Here is a 19,153-nt window from a genome sequence, read left to right as displayed (position 1 = left end):
GTGTCACTTCCTCCCTTTTTAGTGATAAAAAATAAAATAAAATATATAATATATTTATTTTAATTATATTATTATATTTATCTATAAAAAAGATAGATTTTATCCGTACTACATCTAAGAGTTTTACAGAATTTAAATTAATCCCTAAAATCTCTCTAATTCTCTGCATATCTATATGTAATATAAAACAATAACGATAGAACTGGGTGTCACTTTCTCATTTTTTACTGATAAAAAATAAAATAAAATATATAATATATTAATTTTAATTATATTATTATATTTATCTATAAAAAGATAGATTTTATCCGTACTACATCTAAGAGTTTTACAGAATTTAAATTAATTCCTAAAATTTCTCTAATTCTCTGCATATCTATATATAATCTATTAATATACTTAAAGCAGGAGCTAAGGTTGCTGATGTGTCAAATAATTAGAGCTTGAATGCTTAGTTGTAATTTTTAGAGAATTTAAGATTTTTTATCTCAATTTATTGCTAGCATTACGGTTTACGAGGAGTTTTGGCTACTTTCAAATTCAATCTCCACGTCTTTCTCAACTTCCCACAAACCCATATCTAACATCTTTGTGAATTGCTTCCCATAAACCGGTTTCTTGGAGCTAAAAGTTGAATTTAACATCCTGCCATCAATTTCTCCCTAAGCACATCAGTTCCAAAAATTCAATCTTATCCCAGTATTAGATTCCTCTGTTTTACCTTCCCCTAGGGGTGAGTTTTCTAATTGATTTGCTTGAAAATTTTAGTTTATCCCAAAAGTTCAGTTTTGGGGCTTCAAGCTTCGCAGTTCATCTCCTGTTTGTTAGATAATGTAATTTTCATTTGATGTTTCTTTGGGATATATGTTGTTTATTCTTTGGCTAACCTCCTTCACTTATGGATTACTGTTATCACTTTCAGGTCCTTCCTCTGTTATCTCTCCTCACTTTCAGGTCCTTCCTCTGTTTTTGCTACTCTTACCATTCAATTTTCTTATAAATTTATTTTTAAATTTTAGGTTCTAACCTGCATTTGAATATGCCTAAGTTTGGGATTCACATCGATTCTTCTTTCGCTTCTTTCCGTGTACAAACCGTTCAAATGATGGATTAAATTGTAAGTTGTTACATGCTCTTAAACTAGGTTTTGATGTTTTTCCCTGGCTTGAACCTTTTCCAGTTCAACTCTGATTTATTTATTTGTTAATCGAATTGCCATTTTGCCTTTGTTTTACCCTCCAGATGATCATATGCTCCATTTTCCATAATTTAATCTGTAAGTTCAATCTATGGGGAGATTGATTCGACCTGTATCTTTTGTAAGTTCTATAAATTTTTTTCTTTTTACATTTTGATATTTGTGTTGTTACAAATTCTGATTGACTAAGGGTAGTGAAGATATACAACAACTTTAGCCCACGATCAGAATTGCCAATTGTTAATTCAGAATGTCATCTTCAGCCTCTATCTCATTTTCATTCAATTGCTTATTTGCTGCCCATCTTTTTCTATTTGTCCTACATTTATGGTTACAATTATGATTCAGTTTCTGTGTTTTCACAGAGGCTGCCAATTCATAATGCAGTTGAAAAGTTTTTTGTAGCATTGATGGGTTGCTGGTATGATATTCTTTATCTCAATTTTCATATTAACTATAACAATTGGAAATCAAAATATCATAATTGAATTAAATCCCGATAATTGTTATAATGAAAGCTTTTGTTCATAATTTATACCAATGAAGTTCATAACCTCCAATTAAATTACATATGAATTTGCAGGTATAATAATGGTCATAATTTGTTAGGACATTTCTCATCATATTTGATGCTTTATGCTATTCCATATTCAAAATTATGAATTCCTTATTCATATATTGAATTTGCAGGCATGTTTAAGGTCTTACTTTTTAATTATTCCCATCATGGGCATTATGCTGTATAATTGCATATTTAGCAATTCTCTGATCTCTATTTTAGATTCTCTTTTAGGTATTTCAATTGGTTATTAATGTTTCAAACAAAGTTATTGTTTGATGTGCTGATATTTTACTTTTGGTTTGCTACTATTTATGTTATGCATGTTAGAGATAATATTCTAATTATCTCTCTAAATAGATTCCTATCTAGTTAGAGTTTCAATCTGTCTATATTCCTAGCTAGGTAGAGTTTCAATACGACTATACTTATGTATTGTATTCCTATACAAACTACTATTGGCTCACTATAAATACAAAGCCTCTGAGCCAGAATCATTAAGGTGATTCAAATCAATTAGTGTGTTATTACTTATCTCTCTCTATCTCCATAATCCTCCCTTTATCAAATTATTCATTCAACATGGTATCAGTAGTATCAACTTCCGCATCTTCTGAATCTTCTGATCATCCTCAATCCCCAACCTATTCTCAATACAAAGCTTCCGTCGCCGCCAACACCGCCGCAAATGCCACCGCCGCCGCCGGCGGCGGCGTCGCTGCCGTCACCATCGCACCAAACGCGGCTTCTGATTCCGCGGCTGCTCGGAACGCGAACGACGCCCTCGGAGGGTCGTTTGCATCGTCGGGTTGGAGGTTCACCTCACCATTCGTCTGCGGCTACATGCGTATCTGGCGGCCAGCGCCCGTGCGCCCATCGCGGCACCCTCGACGTCTGCGGCTGCGGGTCCGTCTGCGCAGGTTGCGCAAAATTCAACCGCAACAGGTGCGGCGACCTTGCTGTCTCCGGAAGTTCAGGCTGCGCTCCATGCGTTTTAGGCGGCCAGCGCTCGTGCGCCCACTACGGCACCTCCGACGACTATGGCTGGGGGGCGTCTGCGCAGGTTGCGCAAAATCAAACTGTAATAGCCGTGGCGACCTCGCTGGCCCCGGAAGTGGAAGCTGCGCTTCTCGCGTTCCAAGCGGCTAGCACCCGCCCGACGTTAGCGCGCCCAACGGCAACAGCGGCTCCTGTTCAACCCGCGACCCGTCTTCCTTCCGCGGCTCCTATGCAAACCGCAAAGCCACCACCACCGACAACGTCTGACGCACACACTGCGGTGCTAGCCACCATTACGGCATATCAGGCAGCCGTTCCGCCTACACGGACTCAACAATCCTCGACTCCTCCAACTCTATTTTCTCCATCAGTTCTTGCTGCCCTAGCAGCATATCAGGCGGCTGAAGCCAGTAACACACATCAGGTTATTTCTGAATCTCAAACTTCACCATTTTGTTACAATACTCAATTATCCCATGATCCCTCACCATCTTTCTTCTCAAATTCTTTTCACAACACTGTTGATGCACCGTCAACCAATGTTAGACACAATTTTATTTCCTCATCCATCCCTCATAATACAAACAATCATGTCCATCCATAACCTATACCCACTCATGTTGAACAACCAAGACAACCACCCACAAACATCAATATTAACATCAAATTAACCCCGAACAACTACAAAGCATGGAGAATGTCCATGGAATCTACCCTTCAAACCTATCATCTTCTTCCTCACATTCTTAGTTCAACACCACCCCCACCCAAATTTATTCCTAGAGCAGGTTTTGTGACATCAACTGCGGATTTAATCATAAATCCATCTTTTATTCAATGGGATGATGTAGAAAATGTGGTTAGGACTTTGCTCCTAAATTCAATCACCGAAGAGGTGTTTTCTGAGATTGCATATCTCAAATATTCACATGATATTTGGCTAGCCTTAGAGGATGCCTACGGGCTTATTACAGGCAGCAAGCAGTTTCAGATGGGAGTCGAACTGCATGAACTTGAGCAAGGAGGAATGTCTGTCACTGCGTATATGCAAAAAGTGAAGTCCATCCTTGATGATCTGGCTGCCTCAGGGAATCCTTATCCTCGACATCTACTACCGTCAGTTCTTTACAAAGGTTTGGCAGAAGAGTATCGCTCCACTGTCCAGAATCTTGTAACTCAGCGCGGTACAAACATCAACTATCAAGAGATTTTGCACAGCTTGAAGATAGTTGAGGGCATGATTCAATCAACCAGAAAGACAAATCTGCTTCAGCCCGAGGGTGTATCAGCACACCGGGAGGCCAATGTCTCCACCATGGAAACAAATCACTCAAAGAAGCAGAATCCAAAGAAGAGAAGGAGTGGCAAGTGCTACAATTGTGGTGATCCAAGCCACTGGACTGACAAGTGCAAAAGACCAAAGAACAATTCAAGAGCACAATACAATCCTGGACCACAAGCGCACATGGCATGGCAACAACCATCGAATCCATTCATGGGTCCTAATCAGCCGTGGTACCCAGATACAGGAGCAACCAATCACATGATGGCAAATCCGACTCAACTTCATCAAATGCAACCATGCCCAGGATATGATACAGTTCAGTTTGGCAATGGTCAAGGTTTGCAAATTTCTCACTTTGGAAATTCAAATATCAATAATTTGAAAATTAATGATGTCCTACTTGTTCCCAAGCTTACCAAATCTTTATTATCTGTTCAAAAATTTACCCGTGACAACTCATGTTTCTTTGAATTTTGGCCTAACCATTTTCTTGTGAAGGACCAAACAACTGGGAAAATCCTGTTACGGGGCCCGAGTAAAGATGGGCTTTATGTGCTTACACCCACCCTGAAGGAGGCGCTAGTTGGAGAGAAGGTGTCTTTTGAAAGGTGGCATGCACGACTTGGACATTGTCAGAATCAGACAGTCAGCTCAGTTCTCAAAGGAAACAATCTATCCTCTTCAAAACCAGTTAGCAATTGTTCTTTTTGTCCATTAGGTAAGCTTGCTAGAAGCTCTTTACCATCTATTAGTCGCTCTAGCACATTTACTTTTGAAAACTTGCATCTGGATGTTTGGGGGCCAGCTCCAGTTGTTTCTTGTCTTGGCCACCGTTACTTTTAAAAAATCATTGATGAATTCACTAGATTTGGATGGGTTTTTTGTTTAAAGAATAAGAGTGATGTTTTTTCAACCTTCTGTGATTTTTATGCCATGATCTCTAATCAGTATAGTGCAAGGGTTAAGAACATTTACTCTGATCTTGGGGGGGAGTTTCAAAAACTACAACCTTTATTCAAACGACATGGCATTATACACAAGATTGCATGCCCTCACACTCATGCACAAAACGGTATAGCTGAGAGAAAAATTAGACATGTCGTTGATACTTGCCTTACTTTGCTAGCCAATGCATCTTTACCTTTAAAATTTTGGAACTATGCCATGATACACAGCATTAGGCTAATTAACTACTTACCCACCAAAATCCTAAACAACAAGTCACCCTATTTCTTGTTCTACAAGAAACAGCCTGCCTATGAGGCCTTATGTATTTACAGGGATAGGAATCCACACTGAGCTGACTGTCTGATTCTGACAATGTCCAAGCCGTGCATGCCACCTTTCAAAAGACACCTTCTCTCCAACTAGCGCCTCCTTCAGGGTGGGTGTAAGCACATAAAGCCCATCTTTACTCGGGCCCCGTAACAGGATTTCCCCAGTTGTTTGGTCCTTCACAAGAAAATGGTTAGGCCAAAATTCAAAGAAACATGTATTGTCACGGGTAAATTTTTGAACAGATAATAAAGATTTGGTAAGCTTGGGAACAAGTAGGACATCATTAATTTTCAAATTATTGATATTTGAATTTCCAAAGTGAGAAATTTGCAAACCTTGACCATTGCCAAACTGAACTGTATCATATCCTGGGTATGGTTGCATTTGATGAAGTTGAGTCGGATTTGCCATCATGTGATTGGTTGCTCCTGTATCTGGGTACCACGGCTGATTAGGACCCATGAATGGATTCGATGGTTGTTGCCATGCCATGTGCGCTTGTGGTCCAGGATTGTATTGTGCTCTTGAATTGTTCTTTGGTCTTTTGCACTTGTCAGTCCAGTGGCTTGGATCACCACAATTGTAGCACTTGCCACTCCTTCTCTTCTTTGGATTCTGCTTCTTTGAGTGATTTGTTTCCATGGTGGAGACATTGGCCTCCCGGTGTGCTGATACACCCTCGGGCTGAAGCAGATTTGTCTTTCTGGTTGATTGAATCATGCCCTCAACTATCTTCAAGCTGTGCAAAATCTCTTGATAGTTGATGTTTGTACCGCGCTGAGTTACAAGATTCTGGACAGTGGAGCGATACTCTTCTGCCAAACCTTTGTAAAGAACTGACGGTAGTAGATGTCGAGGATAAGGATTCCCTGAGGCAGCCAGATCATCAAGGATGGACTTCACTTTTTGCATATACGCAGTGACAGACATTCCTCCTTGCTCAAGTTCATGCAGTTCGACTCCCATCTGAAACTGCTTGCTGCCTGTAATAAGCCCGTAGGCATCCTCTAAGGCTAGCCAAATATCATGTGAATATTTGAGATATGCAATCTCAGAAAACACCTCTTCGGTGATTGAATTTAGGAGCAAAGTCCTAACCACATTTTCTACATCATCCCATTGAATAAAAGATGGATTTATGATTAAATCCGCATCTGATGTCACAAAACCTGTTCTAGGAATAAATTTGGGTGGGGGGTGGTGTTGAACTAAGAATGTGAGGAAGAAGATGATAGGTTTGAAGGGTAGATTCCATGGACATTCTCCATGCTTTGTAGTTGTTCGGGGTTAATTTGATGTTAATATTGATGTTTGTGGGTGGTTGTCTTGGTTGTTCAACATGAGTGAGTATAGGTTCTGGATGGACAGGATTGTTTGTATTATGAGGGATGGATGAGGAAATAAAATTGTGTCTAACATTGGTTGACGGTGCATTAATAGTGTTGTGAAAAGAATTTGAGAAGAAAGATGGTGAGGGATCATGGGATAATTGAGTATTGTAACAAAATGGTGAAGTCTGAGATTCAGAAATAACCTGATGTGTGTTACTGGCTTCAGTCGCCTGATATGCTGCTAGGGCAGCAAGAACTGATGGAGAAAATAGAGTTGGAGGAGTCGAGGATTGTTGAGTCCATGTAGGCGGAATGGCTGCCTGATATGCCATAATGGCGGCTAGCACCGCAGCGTGTGCGTCAGACGTTGTCGGTGGTGGTGGCTTTGCGGTTTGCATAGGAGCCGCGGAAGGAAGACGGGTCACGGGTTGAACAGGAGCCGTTGTTGCCGTTGGGCACGCTAACGGCGGGCGGGTGCTAGCCGCTTGGAACGCGAGAAGCACAGCTTCCACTTTCGGGGCCAGCGAGGTCGCCGTGGCTGTTACAGTTTGATTTTGCGCAACCTGCGCAGACGCCCCCCCAGCCATAGTCGTCGGAGGTGCCGTAGTGGGCGCACGGGTGCTGGCCGCCTGAAACGCATGGAGCGCGGCCTGAACTTCCGGAGACAGCAAGGTCGCCGCGCCTGTTGCGGTTGAATTTTGCGCAACCTGCGCAGACAGACCCGTAGCCACAGACGTCGAGGGTGCCGCGGTGGGCGCACGGGCGCTGGCCGCCAGATACGCATGTAGCGCATCACGGACATCCGCCGGAAAAAAGGTCGCCCACCGTCTTCTCTTGTGGCGGAACTGTTACGGCAGGATTGGCGGCGGTGGTGGCTAGAAATTCAGATTCTCCGGTGACGAATGGTGAGGTGAACCTCCAACCCGACGATGCAAATGACCCTCCGAGGGCGTCGTTCGCGTTCCGAGCAGCCGCGGAATCAGAAGCCGCATTTGGTGCGATGGTGACGGCAGCGATGCTGGCGGCGGCGGCGGCGGAGGCCTGCGGCATTTACGGCGGTGTTGGCGGCGATGGAAGCTTTGTATTGAAAACTTACATCTGGATGTTTGGGGGCCAGCTCCAGTTGTTTCTTGTCTTGGCCACCGTTACTTTTTAATAATCATTGATGAATTCACTAGATTTGGATGGGTTTTTTGTTTAAATAATAAGAGTGATGTTTTTTCAACCTTCTGTGATTTTTATGCCATGATCTCTAATCAGTATAGTGCAAGGGTTAAGAACATTTACTCTGATCTTGGGGGGGAGTTTCAAAAACTACAACCTTTTTTCAAACGACATGGCATTATACACAAGATTGCATGCCCTCACACTCATGCACAAAACGGTATAGCTGAGAGAAAAATTAGACATGTCGTTGATACTTGCCTTACTTTGCTAGCCAATGCATCTTTACCTTTAAAATTTTGGAACTATGCCATGATACATAGCATTAGGCTAATTAACTACTTACCCACCAAAATCCTAAACAACAAGTCACCCTATTTCTTGTTCTACAAGAAACAGCCTGCCTATAAGGCCTTACGCATTTTTGGCAGTGGTATCTATCCCCTTCTTCGTCCATACAATCAGCACAAATTTGATTTTCGCTCCAAGTTATGTGTCTACCTTGGTCCATTAGAAAATCATTCTGGGGATATATGTCTTGAATATGCCACCGGACGCATATACATCTGCAAGTTTGTGCAGCACAATAAAGAAGTTTTTCCTGCATCAGCAATCACTGCATCATCACCTTCATCTAGCAACTCAGGGGTAAGCACATCGTGTCAACTACCATCTCTACTCGGCCCGTATCCAGGTAATTTCTCTAATCCCAACCCTATAGTATCTTCTTCTAACTTGGTTCCATACTCCCAACCCATCACACCTGTCCACTCTGGACCTCATCCTGGAACCCCAATTACTCCTCCCGACTCCGAAGCCACAAACAGTGCTCCGTTAGCTCCACCTTAATATATGTCTCCAGTGGTCACTGCTGCATCAACACCTATTCCTCAGAATGATCCTACCACACCAGTTGATGCTATGAACATCACCACACCGGAAATACAGAATGTAGTACCTCATGAGGAAACACATTATGCCATAAACAGATTTTTCTCCTCCTGAAACTGCACCACCTACTCCTATTCCAACTGAAAGGCCCAGGCCTCGCAATGCACCGCTGATTGGTCCACGACAACATTATATGCAACTTCGACAGTCATCTCTTCAGTCAAGAGGAAGGTTTGAGGGACTTTTAGCTACACATCCAAATGGCACAGTGGATCCCACATGCTTCAGTAAAGCCAACAAACAATCATAATGGCGTACAACAATGTCTGAAGAGATTCAAGCTCTTCTGGACAATGGCACATGGCAACTTGTACCAAGACCACATGATCAGCATGTCATCACCTCCAGGTGGCTCTTTCGTACAAAGAAGAAGTCTGATGGAACCATTGATCGTCACAAAGCTCGCTAGTAGCACGAGGATTCACTCAAAAAGCTGGGATTGACTACAAAGAAACATTCAGTCTAGTAATCAAAGCTACAACCATCAGGTCTGTATTTGCCATTGCAGCAGTAAACAACTGGTTCATTAATCAGCTAGATGTCTCCAATGCATTTCTTCATGGAAATTTATCAGAAACCATATATATGGAACAACCGCAGGATTTTCGGGACAGTGACCGACAAGATCATGTCTGCCTTCTCAAAAAGAGTCTCTATGGATTGAAGCAAGCACCGCGAGAATGGTTCACTCGCCTTCGAACATTCCTCCTCTCCCTTGGGTACAAAATGTCACAGGCTGACAACTCTTTGTTCATCAGACGCACCGATACTAAAAAGACTTACATTCTGTGCTATGTTGATGATATACTCATAACAGGGAACCACCCTGCACACATCATCAACACTATTGCAGCCATCGAACATGAGTTTCCCATTCGCAATCTTGGCAAGGCAGAATACTTTCTTGGAATTGAGATCCGATATAAGAAGGATGGCATTCACATGTGTCAAGCCAAGTATGTGGCTGACATCCTCGACAGAGTGAAGATGATTGACTCCAAGCCCACACTAACGCCCATGGCCACCACACCAACACTTTCAAAGGAGCTAGGCACCAGCTTAACCTCTGGAGATGAATATCGAAGCATTATGGGGGCACTTCAATACTTAACATTCACTCGTCCTGACATTGCATTTGCAGTTAACAAATTATGTCAGTTTCTGCACTGTCCAACTGATGAGCACTGGAAAGGAGTCAAGAGGGTTTTACGCTATATTCAGGGCACATCAGATTTTGGCATAGTCATGTCCATCAAACCAATACAGCACATCCATTGTTACTCAGATAGTGATTGGGGAGGGTGTCCTGATGATCGACGATCCACGGGTGCCTTCTGTGTTTACCTTGGATCCAGTATTGTATCGTGGCAGACCCGCAAGCAACCCACAATAGCCAGATCCTCAACGGAAAGTGAATACAAAGCAGTAGCAAATGCCACTGCAGAACTACTATGGCTCAAATCTCTTCTCTCGGATTTCCATTACCCACCCCGGTTCAGTTATGGTGTGATAATGTTGGAGCAATTTATCTCACCTCAAATCCAGTGTTTCATGCTCGCACGAAACACATTGAGCTAGACTATCATTTTGTTCGTGAACAAGTCCACAGAGGATTTCTCAGTGTCAGATTTATTCCAACCGATGATCAGGTTGCAGACATACTCACCAAGCCGCTAGCTCCGGCTCGCTTCACGATGCTACGCTCTCGCCTCTTTGTTCGTGCCCGCCATCGGCTTGAGGGGGGGTGTTAGAGATAATATTCTAATTATCTCTGTAAATAGATTCCTATCTAGTTAGAGTTTCAATCTGTCTATATTCCTAGCTAGGTAGAGTTTCAATACGACTATACTTATGTATTGTATTCCTATACAAACTACTATTGGCTCACTATAAATACAAGGCCTCTGAGCCAGAATCATTAAGGTGATTCAAATCAATTAGTGTGTTATTACTTATCTCTCTATCTCCATAATCCTCCCTTTATCAAATTATTCATTCAACAATGCAACCCACATAATCTCAAGGGATATTTGGTGTTCTTTTGGTGGAGAGTTTGAAAATAAGTATACTGACAATGCCTTTGGCAAATTAATATTAAAATGGCTTATTAGAGTTGTTAATGAATACTCTTGGGTTAAGATTATTGAAATGTAAGTAAACATTTGTAAGGATAGATATTTGATATCTATCTTGGGTCAAAATTTGCTATTTAGTGTTAATATCCATGTGTATCAATTCTTAACTCGATGTTTTTTCAATAGTGCGTGTTTAGGATTCCTCTTCAGGATTTGCATAAAAGAATTGTCTATGGTGTGGATCATGATGATTCCACAAACAAGTGTATTATAAACATTATTTTTGTTGATTAAATGATTTATGCTTCCTATGATCTGGACAATGTTTGTATTTTTTTTCAATTGAGAGGTATTTGATACTGTCCTTTGGAAGGGTTATTTATGGAAATAGATAAAATGAGAAGGCAAGATGAGAAGCAATCTTTAATTTACATAGATATTTTAATATTAATTATTTTGAGATCAACTTTCGGTATTGTTTATAGTATTATATTATAAATGATCAATAATTGAAGATTAGTCTGTCTAACCGATAATATAATTAAGAGAATGTCGAATTGTGAAATTATCTTAAAAGATTATAAAGAAATTATTTTTTTCTCTATTTTAAGATAAATCAAATAAGAATTATTAATCATTCCCTGTAAATATAAATCGAAGGAATATTGGAGAAGTCGATTTACTTTGACAATTTGAATTTATATAAAGATAACACATCTTTTTTTGAACCTAAGATAACACATCTTTTGATAATTTATTTTTTTATGATAATAAATAAAAATTGGGAATAATTGTTTTCAAATGTATGACTATTTTTAGAGATTTGTTTTTTGAAATTGTAATCATAATTATATTATTAAGCCAAAATATCACTCCTTACTATTTTTAGAGATAAAAGTCTAAAGAAATTGAAATTTTATTTGTTTATCACGAGAAGATGTATAATTTGCATTCAAAATGTAATATTAAAAAAATTGCCAATAAAATACAGTGATATGTTAAATTATATTATATTAATTAAATAGAATTAATAATAGAATTCAAACAGGAAGCAATGTATTTTTTATCTAATGATCAGTAAAATTTAAATATAATAATTTTTGTATGTTCAATAAAATCCCGTGCAAATGCACGGGGTTAAAGCTAGTATAAAACAGTAACGATGAAGTTGAGCTGTCACTTCCTCTTTTTTAATGATAAAAATATATAATATAATACATAATATATTAATTTTTAATTATATTATTATATTTATCTATAAAATAGATTATTTAAAGTAAATGTGAAAATAAAATAATAATATTTAATTTATATATCATCTTTATATAATTAATTGTAGGGTTAAGGTGCAAAAATACCCCTAACGTTTTGGATCAGGAGTAATTTTACCCCTAACGTCTAAAATGGTGCAATTTTACCCCTAATGTTTGTAGCCAAGAGCAATTTTACCCCTAACGTTGATAATTTGGGTAAATTTCAGACAATATTATAAAACACAAATATTTTTTTTATTATTCTGCACCAATTGCATATCAGTTCATTCTAAAAAAAAGGATTTCATGTTTTTTATAATTTAATAATAGAATTGGAGATTAATATTTATAAATTCGGTGAATTTTTTGAATTTTTTGTCTAATTCGTATAAAAGACAGTATAAATTTTTATTATTTTTTTTACATCCCAACATATGTTTATGATTTGTTATTGATAAAATAACGCACATGTGAAGTGTAGATGATAAAATTCATGACCGAGAAGACAGTTTGATGAATTATTTCATAAATTGACCCAATTTATCAACGTTAGGGGTAAAATTGCTCTTGACTACAAACATTAGAGGTAAAATTGTACCATTTTAAACGTTAGCGGTAAAATTACTGCTGACCCAAAACGTTAGGGAAATTTTTATACCTTAACCCTTAATTGTAATTATTATATTATATTTTAAAATTTTAAGATGAATACGGATAAAAAACTAGTTAATATTAAAAAAGGTTATAAAGGACAGAACTACCTCTATTCAGGGGGCGCTCCGACCCAAAGCTCTGAGCTGGCCTACATGGAGGAATTAATCATTTCCTTTTCCTCTCTAATTAGTCTAATAATAATCCGTCATTGATTACATACTCATTTTTTTTTTCCAAATAAAAAATAAAAAAGAAGCGACAGTTGTATGAATTACGTGTGGTCCAGCTTGAAAGTATATTCATTCAAATTGGGACTATCTTCTGCCTTTTCCAGCCCTTGCAATAATATAGCATACAAAACACCTAATGAAAACAAATTACAGCTTAAAAAAAAAAAAGCAACAAATTAGCATTTTCCCTTTCGAGCCATCTAATCTAATCTATATATTTCCCACATTGATGTCAATTCTAATCTAGTACATAAGTTTCAATAATTATTCATTTATCACTATTATTAGAAGTCTTCCACAAATGTTAAAATCTCCCTGTTATCACTAACTCTTCTTAACAATATATATGCCTGTGCATGTGCTAAGCCTAAAATAAATAGCCAGTCCAGTAGTTAGATAGAAAAATATATATTGAAAGTTACAGATTTTTTTTTCTATTGATCAGTCGGGTGGACATACCTCCCTCCATAATAATTCGTGGTATGCATTTTAAGTAATTTTTAGCAAAATATAAGTATCTCATTACATGATTGTTAATTAGGTGAAGTGATTTATAATCAAATATATGAGTTTTACAAGTGCCACACCCCCAAAACAACATTTTCGTAATTTACAAGAGAAATTGGTCTGCTGCACCCTCCATGCATGCACTTGTATAAAATTAAATAAATAAAGATGAAATTTATCTATAGAAACAAAACCTCATTAAGAAAATTGTAAGCCTAATTAATCGTTGATTTTCCATATAGCTTGATGAGAAGGAGAAGTGGTTATTTTGACAATTTTATTAGTGTGACGTGTCTTTGTTGAAATAGTAGACGTTCCTTTGACCATATCAACTTTAACGATGTGATGATCAGAAGTTCCTTTGGAAGACAAAACAGAATATGATCCTGGAACAAACTTGTATGGTGAATTAGAGGAAGCCATTATGTAATCTAATCGAGTACCATATTTGCATGTTCCTTGAACATTTTGGCCTTTAGCTATCACCACAATTGATTCGCATTCTCCGGCAAAATCCTTAGAATCTGTGTAATGTTTGCTTTTCAGATATCTCATCACCTCTGCCTTTGGTGTTGGCTTCCCCATCTCCTCATAGTACTACATCAATCAATCAAACACTTCAAACTATGCACATATCACATATCAATTGATTTGTTTTGAATTACCTTAACAATGTCAGTCCACCTTTCTATAGAGTAATCACTTTCATCTAGGGAGTTTAGACCACCGGCTAAGATATGAGGACCCTCATTAGTCTCAATTATCGCATTTATTTGCTTCATCCTCCAATTTTCATCAAGATGGTCTAGATGTGTGCAGTAGAAGTTCACCTCTCCTTTCTCTGGCACTTCAATTGTCGCCTTTAGAACGTTCCTGTTACCCAACATTTCACTAAATCAATTTCTCACTCTCTAACTAAAACTACTCATTAACTACTTTAATTTCATTTTGTAGATAACCTGCGTGTGAAACTGAAATAGAAAGATAAAGATGATTGTGGAGTTGTTCATAATATAATTTTTTTTTGCTCCTTATGTTAATCCAATTAATTTGTTCCAAGTTGATCAAACACTCGTAAAGAACAATTAAAGTATAGTTTACATCAGTGTTCGAACTCGAAATCAATTGAGATACTACTTAACTACAATAGTATGTTAGTTACTAAATAAAAGATAGGAAATAGAATGTACAAAAAATGCAAAAAGAATTTAGCTGGAACTCTGCTATCTATAAAAATTCTTAACAACTTACCCAAATTTTATACTTGTGAACTTTTCAGTTAGGTTCAACAAAATCAGAATAAATGCCTCGAATATCTTGTTTTTTCAGAAAAAATCTTGTATACAAATAGGGAATGAAGTACTGAGATTTAAATGGATTGGTACCTAAACAGCCCATATGAATATGAAAGCAAAAACTAATAATAAAGAAAGTGAATTTTCTACCTACTCACTTGCATATGTACCAGCTAATTGAACAACTTGGGAACATGTTGATTAACATTTTTAATTTCCTTAAAGATTTGTCCAGTTGTTAAGAGCAATAGCCACACTGCATAATTGCTAACTTTTACAAAAGTAATTTTGTCTTGATAATAAAAGCAATTAAAATAGTATTTTGAATGAAATTGAAAATTAGACTGACCTGAAATCTGTATGATCAAAGATCTTCTGGACTTTCCAAGTCTTAATAGGCCATTTAGATAAGATAGCATTACCATACTCAGGAGCCCAACTTTCTGCAAAAACATAATTCATACCCAAAGCATCAGCCAAATCAGAAAGGGGTTTCATTCCTTTCTCCTCCTCTGCTTTCACATCTTGCAGAGCTAATATATCTGCATCTAACTCCTTCAATACTTCAACAATTGTTCTTCTACTTTTATAAATATCCACTTCCACTTCCACTCCATTTCTATTACTATTACTTCTCCATGAATTCGTACTCTGTGATCTCATTGGAGCTTTCCCTCTCAAAATTCTACTCCGATCCTTTTCGTTTTCCATCAACCCCGATTTCTTATTTCTCACCAGTGATATCTCATTGTCCGGCAAATTTATTGAAACCCTTAATTTTGATTTGGCAAAATTCTGCTGTCTAGAAAGAGTTTCACTACCATTGATGGAGCTGGGATGCAGAGGAGACTGCTTAAGAATACTCTTGGGCCTGTCGTTTGCTGACCTTGTTCGCAAATTACTTGGAGGAGTCTTGTCCGAATCATGATTTTCAAAATTCTCAAATTTAGGCACAGCAGGTGCCATGGAAAAGAGGGCAGCATTGAAAGTTGCGAGCTTTATAGGCTTGTGAGTATCAAAGGAAGAGAATTGGGCATTTGGATGTACAGCGGAAGAAGCATTCAAGCAAGGTTCATTATGAGACTTGGAGTTGGATTTGCCAAACTTTTTAATGAGAATTTTGGGCCTTGAACGGCGGCGAATAGGCCAGCGGAGACGAGAACAGAGGCGCCGAAACCTTTTATTAAGGATTTTTAGCATTGCAGTTGCAGGAGCAGAGAAATGGGAATACAAGGAAAGAGTGATATTGAGTATAGATTAGTTTAGTAACAAAATAGGTTAATTTAGAGGCAGATGGAGAGAAGGAGTCTTCTAAGAAATGAATTGGTGACACTTGGCAGCAAAGCAAGGGATTTATGAACATTAAATTATTAATAAAATACACCAAATTGCTTAACTGCTTCAGTGAGAGAGAGAGAGAGAGAGAGATTTGAGTAAAAAAAGAAGTAGTAGGTAGAAATTAGAATAAGAAACAGCTCTATCTATCTCGGAGTCCATGCAAACAAGGATTCTTAAATGGAACGCCACGTCACCTCAAATACGGCGTGCATAACTCCCATGCTTCTTCCTTCCTCTATTTTAAAATAAATGGATTAGTTTTGTTGTTGGTGGCCTCTTTTCATTTTCATTTTCCTCCTCCTACTCATCATTGCAATATATTAATAAATGTTTCATGGTCCTATCATCTATTTCTTTGCTCTTTGCTAATTAATACTCCAACCGTTTCATATTACATGACTTTTTAAAGAGTTATATAGAAATTAAGAATATTGTAAAAAAACATTGTTGCCCTTTATTTATTGATTCTAATATTTATTTATTCTATAATAAGTCCAATATTTTAATTAATTTTCGTAAAACCGCGTTTTATAGCAGAAAAAAAGATGACTTAACATGTACTGATCATACAAAGTGTCATATAATATGAAACAAAAAAATATCTCTAAAAAGTCATGTAATATAAAACGGAGGTAGTAATAATTATGTTTTTTGCATGGGGTAGCAGTTGTTAACAAAAAAAATCCACATCATAGAAAGAAAAAGAAGATATGTTTAATAAACAGTAAGGTAAACTCGTGGATGGCATCACCTCTCAACCTACCATACCATTACCATTATATATGTAATGTAAAGTAATAATTGAAAGAAAAAGGAAGTGTTGATTATTTTCTGTATTTGCTATGTATCATATGAGAGTAGGTACTCAATGATTGGATTATGAGCTAATTAATGGGTATTGTTATATATATACCACACTTTTTTTTCACCCACCGCATTCTTTTAACATTTATGCCTTTGTCATAATTTTTTATCAAAAACCAAAACTTTTTTTTCCTCTCTTTCTCTCCCAAGCCTAAAAACCCTAATTTGACGAAAATGGACCCGAGCATTCCCGAAGACCATGATTTTATACACAAGGTAATCCTACGATATAAATTAAAATTAAAATTTCGTTTATTAATTTTTGAATTTTTTTTTAAATGGATTTGGCCTAAACGGGCGGCGCATGCCGCTCGTCCACACGGCCGAACGGACGAACTGCCCGTTCGGCCGTGCGGACGAGCGGCATGCGCCGCTCGTTCCACCAGCCGAACGAGCAGCGCGCGCTGCCCGTTCGGCTTGCGGAACGGGCGGCACGCAGCGCTCGTTCCGCCGTCGGACGAGCAGCGTGACATGCCCGTTCCCACCTACGGTGGAATGGGCAGGCTGCCCTTTTAGGCATAATTTGCCCCATTTTTTGCATTTTAACGAGGCAGCCTGTCCGTTTAGCCTATACGAGGCTCGAACAAGCTTGAAATTGTAATTTTTAATGTGCAGACTGCCCGACTAAGCCCTAAATTTATATTTTTAAATTTTTACATGTATTGTTACTACCTATTATGCACCCGAATGCCATTTTTTAACATTTTTATGCGTATTGTTAATACATATTATGCATTTTTTATATATTCAGGAACCGTTAGAAGATTGGCAACCCGACGACATTGATTACAGTTCTCGTTTTATAACGGACACCGTTTTCCCTTCGTGGGAAGATGCTGTTACTTGGGCAAAACAGGTAGCTATTCGAATTGGGTTTGAGATTATAATATCTTCACATAAAAATGGTGGAAAGCAAAAGCAATTGAGATGTTCATGGGGTGAACGCTACAGAGGGAAAACAGATGACGCAGGGTTAATAAGAAAAACTAAAACTAAAGCGTGCAGGTGTAAATTTGAGATTAAAGCCTATCAACGGTCAGACCTTACTGGTTGGGGGATAAAGGCTAAGGCTGGATTAACTGGTCAGCACAATCATTCGTTACGTGTGTATCCAGAGGGAAGTCGGCAGATGAGCGGACTCACTGTTTTGACTCAGTTTTGTTCATTCGAGTTACAGGCTGTGTCTGTATTGTGTCTATATTGATTCTGTATTGATCTGGATTGATCCAGTTAGCTTTATATATGTTTCAGGTTGATTCTGATTGATTCTGGATAACAAACAGTCACTGTTTTGACTCAGTTTTGTTCAATCGAGTTATAGGCTGTGTCTATATTGTGTCTATATTGATTATGTATTGATCTGAATTGATCCAGTTAGCTTTATATATGTTTCAGGTTGATTTTGATTGATTCTGGATAACAAACAATCACTATTTTGACTCAGTTTTGTTCATTCGAGTTACAGGTTGTGTCTGTATTGATCTGGATTGATCCAGTTAGCTTTATATATGTTTCAGGTTGATTGTGATTGATTTCTGTTTGATTCTGTTTAACAAATAGTAATTAACAACGTACTTATAAAATTAAAGTACTAAAATACCAAGTACATAATAAAAGATATTATCTGAATGCCAAAAAGTACTAAAATGCCAACGTCCATATACTAATAATAAAAAGTACTAAAAACACAACCACAAATCACTTGGCCGAATTTCAAGCATCCAAAATCTGGTCGTACGACTGTCTCCATTCAGCCGCAACATCCTCATCAAGAAGGTTCATCGCGTCCAATGCACCTTCTCCCCAGTTAACCCAACGGCTAACCCACTAGCAAAAGAAATAACACAAAATGAATAAATATCACTTCATTTAATATAATTTGATAATTGTAAATAAATTGATTAAAAATTAAATTACTTACCACTTCGCTATTCGAGCGAGTATGAATAACCGGTCCGGGTGCAGGCATATCCGGTAGTAGCTGAGGGTGTGAATGCAGGCAGTACCACGGCATGTACTGCTCCTCATAGTCCGAAGGAGTCTGTGCAAGAGTGAACCGAGACAATATAAGCATGCTCGCCTCGGGAAACAAGGTCCAAAGATCCTCCGCCATATCGGCGGGCACTTCTACCCGATACTTCAAGCTAGACCAAGGACGTACGGACTTCAACG

The 19,153-nt window shown here is 38.1% G+C and overlaps 1 protein-coding gene and 1 long non-coding RNA gene across 2 annotated transcripts; one reads left to right on the top strand and one right to left on the bottom strand.

Annotated features, from left to right (window-relative positions):
• The first annotated feature begins 573 nt into the window (after nt 1-573).
• Nucleotides 574-2,225, top strand: LOC136220642 (uncharacterized). Its single transcript, XR_010684649.1, has 5 exons — nt 574-733; nt 923-954; nt 1,020-1,117; nt 1,243-1,319; nt 1,564-2,225. It is a non-coding gene; the product is annotated as an uncharacterized lncRNA (long non-coding RNA).
• An 11,262-nt stretch (nt 2,226-13,487) lies between these two features.
• On the bottom strand, nt 13,488-16,352 carry LOC136218336 (uncharacterized). The gene is made up of 3 exons (XM_066005138.1): nt 15,129-16,352; nt 14,150-14,357; nt 13,488-14,081 (listed from the first exon to the last, which is right to left on the bottom strand). Exons 1-3 carry the CDS (start codon nt 15,977-15,979, stop codon nt 13,704-13,706), a joined length of 1,437 nt encoding a protein of 478 aa, XP_065861210.1. The 5' UTR covers nt 15,980-16,352; the 3' UTR covers nt 13,488-13,703.
• Nucleotides 16,353-19,153: the final 2,801 nt, after the last annotated feature.

The sequence above is a fragment of the Euphorbia lathyris genome, chromosome 2, assembly GCF_963576675.1.
Source record: "Euphorbia lathyris chromosome 2, ddEupLath1.1, whole genome shotgun sequence".
Classification (NCBI taxonomy): Eukaryota; Viridiplantae; Streptophyta; class Magnoliopsida; order Malpighiales; family Euphorbiaceae; genus Euphorbia; species Euphorbia lathyris.
Note: the sequence above shows the minus strand (reverse complement) of the source record. Positions and strands in the feature narration are given on the sequence as shown.